At 46.8% G+C, this 9,390-nt stretch overlaps 1 protein-coding gene across 1 annotated transcript; it reads right to left on the reverse strand.

Moving 5' to 3' along the window:
• Nucleotides 1-1,087: 1,087 nt before the first annotated feature.
• LOC308314446 (protein EFR3 homolog B-like) lies at nt 1,088-3,475 on the reverse strand (the record flags this gene model as incomplete). Its single annotated transcript, XM_080762077.1, has 1 exon — nt 1,088-3,475. The coding sequence occupies exon 1, from the start codon at nt 3,404-3,406 to the stop codon at nt 1,088-1,090; it is 2,319 nt and encodes a 772-aa protein (XP_080618203.1). The 5' UTR covers nt 3,407-3,475.
• Between the last annotated feature and the right edge of the window lie 5,915 nt (nt 3,476-9,390).

Raw genomic sequence — 9,390 nt, forward strand, 5'->3', positions numbered from 1 at the left:
TTCATTTGGAATGGATACTCAAAGTCAATACTTGAAGCTTCATCATCGCGCATCACTTTGTATTAAACTGTGGGAAATGTTAATCTCCACTCTCACACCCAGGCTCCCTCTGGGAGTCTCATGATTTACCATGTTACAGTATAATTACTGGCTGCTCAAACCACAGGGTACGGCACGGCGCCTAGACGAGAGTAATCAAAGTCGTACCATTAAAAATATTATAAATATATGTATCTGCTCCAATGTTGCAGCAACCCTGTGAGGTTTCAAGATTAGTTGATGTTTGATGGACTTGTTTTTGTGTCATCAATTCAGTTAACAGGATGGATTACTGTGGTTATATGGCAAATTAATGAACATCCATCTCAGCCTGAATAACCAACATTGGGAAGAACACTGATTACTTCTCTTACAGTCTATTTTAAAATAAATACATACATCTATTTCAGGTTCATTCATTTGTTGTCTAAAATGTTTTAATTCAAGTTTGTTGTAGAAAAAAGAGCAAAATAAAATACAAATGGCTGATAATCCAAAGCAGTTCTCTCAACTTTCTTCTCCTTAATCTTTTAGTTTTCAATCTTACACCTTGTCCTCCACCTTCTCTCCCACTTTATTTAAACTGTCTCAAACTTTGCCCACAAGTGTTTTCTGCATTGAAGAAAGATATTGTCAGAGGCCAATATATGTCCTCAATCAGAGTACGATCTCTCCTCATTGGTAGGCGGAGTGCGCCCTTTGTGTTTCAGCAGCTTCATCAATACTATGCTCTGGAAGGTCATTCTCAGAAGCTAAGCGAGAGAGCTTGGGCCGTCTTTTGAAAAGCTCATTCTTGTCTTCTCTTGGCACCTCCTGGGATCTAACCTACTCCATTACATCAACCTGGCTTTGACCTCCTCCCATCACAAGAAATCCGAAGCCGCGCCGCAGACCAAATGTAACACCCAGTATTGGAGCCCCAAAATCAACCGTCTGCTTCTTCAAGAGGTTATTCCCCCCTTGCGTATTTTACACAAAAATCTGACTATATGGATACATTTCACTTTCAAGCAGTGCGGTCACCTCACTGTTAACTGAACTCTTTGGACTAGTACACAAATCCACTAGGGAACTTCAGCTCATAGAGCGGTACCGATTGGGCAGATGGGCTGGGTGGAGGTGTCATTGTAGTCTCGAAGATCTGATTCACTTTGTTTTGGAATCTCTCCACCACCTGTTTCCCGTGCTCCCTCTCCTGCTCCACCATACCTACCGTGTCCACGAGGAAATGTTTTAGGCTTTCAAATGTAATCTCCTCTGCTGGTGTCCTCTCTTCCTCTTCTGGGTTGTTCTTGAACTCCACCTCCTCTGGCAGCGAGACGATGTCTCCGATGCTCTTTTTTCTGTTGGACGGTCCATCCTCCTCTGTGTGGTGTGATAAATAGGGCACGGCCAGTCTCTCCGTGTTGTAGCCGCTGCCACTCAACACCTCAGCGATCTTTGACTTCAGGAACAGCACCTCCCCTTCTACCTTCTCCAGAGATGACGGAAGCCTGGGCCTCTCTATGAAAATGTCCTCCGGGAGGAGGTAGGGCATCTCTTTCTGTCTGACGTCGATCACCTCCTGTATGTGCTGGCAGAAGGCAGGGACAGTGGTGAGCTGGGAGATGAGGTTGAAGTAGGCGGCGACGAGGGCATGCACAGCACAACGGTTGTACACCGGCAGGGACTCCTCAGTGGATACGGCCAAATCCTGCAGGGTGAGTGCCAGGTTGATGAGGTCCACCACCACCTCCCCATTGGCCAGCTCCATGCTGAGCAGAGCCAGCAGAGTGAAGAGTGTCTCATAGTGTTTCTGGTCACTGCTGGGATCCTTGCATACCAGGCTGATGTGTCGGTACAGCTCTTCGCCGTGCTTCTTCATGAACACAATGTCTTGCTTGGAACACTTGTCACCTTTGAGCTTGAGCACCGAGATGTCAGAGATGATGCTTATGGCGGAGACCTTGGGCCTGTTGTCGTGTCGATCTATGAAACCGAGGAGGATGGTGAGCACCAGGAGACGGACTTCTGGGTCTTCGGACAGAGAGAAGGAGAGCAGAGGCCCCAGGATGGAGCTGGGTAAAGCTGTTAACATGTTGGTGGTCTGGAAGCCTGCCGTTACCATATGCTCCTTGTGAGCCCGAGTTCGTATCTGACTCCTTCGTGCTGTCTCTCTACACTCTCCTATCTGGACCAAGGACTTGAGCAGCATTACTTGGATCATCCTGGTGCCTTCCGGCCCAGAGCCTGTGGAGGCCAGTACAGGGTGGACCCCAGAGTCAAGGATTTTGCGCATGATAGACAGCATAACATCGGAACGCTGGTGCTTTGGCAAGGTGTTGGCAAATGAACCAATGGTTGTGATTACAGCCTCCTGCAGCTGTCTCTCCTCGTGTATTGTGTTCATCTTGGTGCCACTGTTGCTGCTGTCACCGTAGCAAGCCAAATCATTGTGCACACTTAGATGGAGCTGACCCAGCAGTGTGTTAAATACCTCCAACACTATGCCCACGGAGCCACTGACTGCAATGGCAGCTGCCTCCAGTAGGACTGCCACAATACCAGATCTCACCGTGGCCGAGTTCTTGCTGTTGGCATCCAGGTGACCGAGCAACTGTTGAATCACTAGATGAGAGTGTTGAGACTGGACAGAGTGCATGACGATCTCAAAGCAACGCAGTGCGAAGTTCTTACCCTCCCATAGAGAGTGGTTGTCCAAGTGAATGAGGACGGGCGTGATGGCATTCTTGATATTGCCGTAGGTGGCACGGCCCAGCAGCTCTCTAAAGCAGTGTTCCGTCAGCTCCAGAAGACTTTCCTCCTCGGGTGCCTGTGGGGAGGGAGAGCGACGCTCTGTGACTGTGGCCTTTCCGGCGCTCTGTAAGTTGAAGAGCAGCGAGGGAACAATCTTGTCCATGTGCTGGGGGTCCCAGATGTTTGCCTGTAGCTCGTCATTCACTGTCTTCCTCAAGACGCCCTGCAGACCCTTGATGCCTGCTGTGCGAATCTTGGTGTGGACGTCAGGGTCCTCGTAGCTGGAATGGCACATCTCACTGAAGCGTGAGACAAAGAAATCATAGCTGCGGTGGTACGAGGGTGTGTCCTCCTCTATGTTGGCAAACTTCACAAAGGAGTTAGTTCCCAAGATCTGCAGGTGGGGTTTATCCGACTCTAACAGCTTGAGGACCATCTTTAAGAAGCTATCCACAAACAGGTTGATGTGAAAGTGACAAGCCATAAGTAGCTGGTCCATGGCCTCCATGGCAATGCACACATACCCGTGTCTGTGTCGGGCAACATCCCATGACAGCCACTCATCTAGGTAGGCTCCGATTCGATCCAGCTTCTGTGGCGCAGACTGTGCGTAGAATGTCAGCTTCTGCATGTTGGTCTTCACCAGCCCATTCTCTGGGTTCTCTGGAAATATGTTGTCCACCTGCCTCTTGTACCGAGGCCTGCAGCAGAAGAAACATGACATGGTGTCTGGTGGCCTTATCCAGAAGGCACCATTGCTGTTTGCACAGGCATCTTCGCACCTTATATGCAGACCAGATTCTTGATCTGACGTCATACACAACACAAATAAGTGCCAGTTTGCGCATACACATTTGCTGTGGATCAAGAGTGTCCTGGAATTGGTATTTGGACTTCGTCTATAGTAATAGTTAATAAAACTGCAATGTTATGGATAACACGGCAGCATATATTTTTCAGAGTTCCTTGACAACCAAGCTTCACAGGGGTGTCGAAAATTGCCATTTGTTGCATGGAGAATATTATTTGGGAAAAGTGTTAAATTGGCACATACTGTCTGCAGTGTTTCCTGCAGGAAAAAGCTTTGGCATGGTGCTGGGGGGCTTCTGGCGCGCGGCCCCAATGCCACGCGGCGAAAATTAATAAATTAAGATGAATTTGTATTATTGCTCTTGTATTGCTATTGGAGACACTGGGGGGACACTGGGCAGGCACTGGGGAGGCACTGGGAAGACACTGGGGAGGCACTCAGGGGAACACTGGGGAGGCACTGAGGGGACACTGGGGAGGCACTGGGAAGGCACTGAGGGGACACTGGGGAGGCACTGGGGAGACACTGGGGAGGCACTGGGGAGACACTGGGGAGGCACTGGGGAGACACTGGGGAGGCACTCAGGGGTACACTGGGAGGCACAGGGTAGACACTGGGGAGGCACTCAGAGGGACAGGGCTGCTCTTCAAGTGTCCCCCCGAGTGCCTCCTCAGTGTCCCCCTGAGTGTCCCCCTGAGTGCCTCCCCAGTGTCTCCACAGTGCCTCCCCAGTGTCTCCCCAGTGCCTGCCCAGTGCCTCCCCAGTGTCCCCCTGAGTGCCTCCCCAGTGCCTCCCCGAGTGCCTCCCCAGTGTCCCTCTGAGTGCCTCCCCAGTGTCTCCCCAGTGCCTCCCCAGTGTCTCCCCTGTGCCTCCCAGTGTCCCCCTGAGTGCCTCCCCAGTTCCTCCCCAGTGCCTCCCTGAGTGCCTCCCCAGTATCTCCCCAGTGCCTCCCTGAGTGCCTCCCCAGTATCTCCCCAGTGCCTCCCCAGTGTCTCCCGAGTGCCTCCCCAGTGCCTTCCCAGTGCCTCCCCAGTGTCCCCTCAGTGCCTCCCCAGTGTCCCCCCAGTGCCTCCCCAGTGTTCCCCTGAGTGCCTCCCCAGTGCCTCCCCAGTGCCTGCCCAGTGTCCCCCCAGTGTCTCCAATAGCAATACAAGAGCAATAATACAAATTAATCTTATGTTATTAATTAAATTAATTAATGAATCAAATTAATTAATTCATTAATCAAAATGTTCGACGCACGCCAGAAGCCCGCCCTATAGGCTGTCAGGTACTGAATGCTTGTACAAAGTAACTAGTAGGTAAAGTTTTCAAGTAATTGTAGTATAACAATTGCCTCTGAGATGTAGTAGAGTAGAAGTAAAAGTATATCACTCTATTCAGTAAAGTAAAACTTCATATAGTACAGTGCTTGAGTAAATGAGTTACTTAACACCACTGATTACTGGAGTCTGTTCCTCAGAACAAACTTTTTTGCTACTTTTATTCCATTGTTTTCATATAGTCTTTGTGGTCCCGCCGGTGAAACTAATTCACATCGGTCCTGAACGTATTTGCCTTAATCTCGTCTTTCACTTTTTCCAATAATGCATTTAGCTTTTAAATTAAGTTAATATTCATCGCTTGTGGATAATCACATCTAGGGCTGAACCGGAGTTCAGACTTCAGACCTCATCAAATCAAATTCTCTTCAAAGAACATTTGTTCAGTTTCGCTGGCAAAACCGTTGTAGTCAGATGAAAGAACAACAATTGCTTTTTGAATACATAATCCTCTCGGGATCCATTTGTTCCGACAATGTTCTGACAGTGCAGCTGCAAGTAATTCCCGGCACACCGTTTTCTGCTGGATAAAGTTTTAGCCTCGTACCAGTCTTTGTTGTGACTTGATGTAGACAAGACATATTTTTCAGCCAATATGTGCAGCCATACAGCTAAGTGAAAAACCTGTTGAACTCTCTCAGCTTGCTGAATTTACAAACACGCTCACTCTCAACCACAACACCTGCTCATTCTTATCTTTCAGACATTTTCAGAAAATTTTGTTTCATTTTTTCCTTCTTCTTTTTAAGCCATGTTTCAATAGGGGGATGCAGCCAGACGCTACGCCTGGCTGTCTTTAATTGGCATGGGAAATCTCTTGGCATGTAAAATCCCCGGAACGTTGGATCCGGGGACCACCAGCGGGCAAAATGGACCCTTACAGGTCTGTGACTCCATCAGTGCACAGTGGGTTATCTCTGGGTTCCCAATCTACACTGTAAAATCCACTGTGTGAATGTAATAACATTTATACACTCTCAGTTAAATGAACACTGCCATTGGTACATTAACTGCTCCATTGGTACACTTATACAGTGTCTATTTGGACCCCTGGTGGTCCCCGGACCCGATGTTGAGAACCAGTCCTCTGATACCATCTTGGAATCGCACCTCAAAGTAATCTCTGCGGTGAGATTATGAACCAGCATTGTGAATCCACTGTTAACCCTATTCAGGGCTCATAATAATAATGGCAAAATATGTCTCATATTGGGGAAGAAAATCAGACCTGTGTGAACCGAGTGGTGCAACTCCCCTCTCTCTCTCCTCTCTCTCTCTCTCTCTCTCTCTCTCTCATTAGCAGGGAACAGTCTGTCAGCACTGTCTATCTCTCTCTGTTTCTGCATGGCTCAACAGCGCCCCTACTGGTACTCATACTGGTGCTCACACATACATAGGTGCATGGGTTAACGTCACATACATTGGTGAACGTCACGGACATTGCTGGTTGTAGGAGTGGTTGCACCACTCAAAAACAAGAAGAAAATAGCAGAGTGTTGCATTGCGATGTACTGTAAAGCGTTATAAGCTTTTTACAATTGTTGAGATTCCTTGTCATTACATTCAAACAAGAACAATCATTTCTGCAGGTCTGTTTGGTCTTCTATTCAGCTGTGAATTTGGTGCACTGCATTAGCGATGCTATCTCACTAGACCAGTATTTTCTAAGTAGTGGCCTGATCTACAAACTCATGAGCGCATTGTGAGCTTGTAGATATTCAAACGCCATTTTGCAGTAGGGGAGCCGCTGTCAGAGGCAATGGCCAAATTCCTTGGCATAGCGTGATTGTTGGTGCAAAACAGACTGGTCTGAGTATTTCAGAAACGATCTGATCTACTGAGATTTTAATGCACAACCAGGTGTACATTTGTATCAAAAACATGACCATCATGTTAGGATTCAAAGTCCTCTTGGTCTCCTTGAGACTCTGCAACATTCTCTTTGCAAACACAAGAACAGACATGTTTCAGTCTGTTTGTTTGCACATATGCCACACAATTAATAGCATTTCTCATCATGATTTTTAATTGAAAACACGATGGGTTTGGATATTGCCATGTAGGCTTAATTCTTCACGCTGGTAACTGCCAACATATCCATTAAGAGAGCAGGCATGCTCTCTGGGTGAATGTGGGCATAATGTGTTGCCATGCTTACAGTAGACTACACCAGTGGTTCTCAACCTGTGGGTCAGGACCAGCCCCCAGAGCGGCTGGCTGGCCAACGTTGAAGCCGCCGGCCCTACCGGTCAAAGCTGGAACTGCGCAGGCAGGCCCGAGCATTTAGCACGAGTAAACCCCGCGCAGCTGGGGTTTAACATGGAGCGCATTAACATGGAACATTAGCACTTCCACATTTTGACCACCAACTACATTTGAACATTTTTTTAAAGTATGAAATAGGGCTTAATTAAGTAATTCATTTTTACAGATGGTCAACAAACTTTGGCTGAAACACATCGATGTGCCACAACTGTGTACGAGCTCTATTTAGCCTTGTTTGTGATTGCACAACGAAGATGTGAGACAGCATTATTTGTCCTTATTTTGTAAAATAAATAACATTGGTACTTGGATAAGTTTATCAATTTGGTTTACGTTAATACTGAATTTGTTTGTGTGAATTTCAATAATGTTCAATAATTCATGAGGTTGACGGTCAAATCACGATGCATTATTAGCATTGCATGAATTAAATGGCAATAGCTTGAAAACGATGCAAAACCTGATGCTTTTATGGATAGTTCAACACAAGTGTACTTAGGTGTTCATTGAAAACAGGAACCATTTTCATTAAGAATGAAGATAGGAAATTATCTCTAATTCAGACAGCTGCAATGCCCTAATGTTTAACTTGTGCTGCAATGCTGTACAGTGCCGTGAGCTGAAAATAGCAGATCTACAACAAGCTCACAACATGTCACGTCCACAATGCACTGAGAGCTTAAATCTGCTATTTTCCACACGTAACACTGTTGTACTATGAAGTATGAATTTAATCTTTTAAAAGGGTTTGGTCTCGTGGCAAATATTTGGCTCAAGACAAAATGGGGAGAAGAACACTTGAATTATTGAGCTACTACAGTATATCCACAATGTAAACACACAGCACACTGAATCCAACCAATTACAATGCATTTTGTAAAAAGCTGTACAAAATATGTGACACACAAAATGTTATGAGTTTATTACAGTTTATAACTTTACAATTGTCATTGTTCACAATGCATTTTTTGCAAAATATAGTACAATAAAAAATAAGTATTGTCCAGAAGTAAACGACAGGAACAGAAACTTTTACGCCCCATGAGAACGGAAAATAACAAGCTAAAAAAAATCATAAATGTTAAAGTTAGCCGGAATGGGGACTTCAAATGACCACCATGACTTCATTCTCAGTTGTTCAGCTATTGAGGTTGGGCGATATTATATTTACGCGAAGCACAAAGCCCCTGGGCAATATAGCCTTTACCGTAGGTAGGGAGGCTTTCAGCCTACTAAATAATTCAATAATCACAAATCATAGTAGGGATTTCATGCCGCATGCTCCAGTTTCATATTTTGTTTTGTTAAAAACCTGATATAGGTGATATGAGGACTCACTGAGGGACCACAGGATATCTATCCCCTCACCCTACCCTACCCCCATCCACTCCAGTCTGTCTCTGTCCCTACCCACCAATGTATCTGTCTCGCTTCCAGGGACATGCAGAAAATGTTAGAGAGACACAGGGGCTGACATTCTCTAAAAGGACACTTTTGGCAAACAATTGCGAAAATAGCTGATGTAGATCAACAATTTTCAGGGCGCAACCCCGTACTATTTAACTGTGGCATACAACATGGATTTCTACACGACATTCTAAATACTACACGGGTTGTGCTTATAACCACGCCCCGCTTCTGTGGCCAACGCGGAAGTGCCTCTCGCCATACAACAACTCTATGGACTAGTCCGCGACGGAGACGCACCATCTCAAGCGAACTTTAGCCACGTGAGACGACACCACAGAGCGAGCTAAAGCCAGCGGGTTGCCGTGTCGAACGTTGCAAAGTTTGCTTAGCCGACTCAGGGCCGTTCGAGTTCCGACAAATCATGTTCTGACCATGCGCACTGCCAGTCAAAGTGGCTACTGGCCAATCACAGTGCGTCCACTATGGCCAATCACAACACGTCCTTGCACAACCTGTGTAGGCTTTCGAAGGACGTGATTTCTACACAGAGGACAAGTTCCTTCAACGCAAAATGCTGCGTTCGAGTTCAGGATAGATAAAAGGCAATTCTCCTGAATGGCTGCCCCCGGGTAGAGGAATGGAGTGGGGGCTCCTGAATGGCTGCCCCCGGGTAGAGTAATGGAGTGGGGGCTCCTGAATGGCTGCCCCCGGGTAGAGTAATGGAGTGGTTCTCCTGAATGGCTGCCCCCCGGGTAGAGTAATGGAGTGGGATGGCTGCCCCCGGGTAGAGTAATGGAGTGGGGGCTC

Source organism: Protomyctophum bolini (assembly GCF_963924005.1).
Source record: "Protomyctophum bolini genome assembly, chromosome: 4".
In the NCBI taxonomy this organism is placed as follows: domain Eukaryota; kingdom Metazoa; phylum Chordata; class Actinopteri; order Myctophiformes; family Myctophidae; genus Protomyctophum; species Protomyctophum bolini.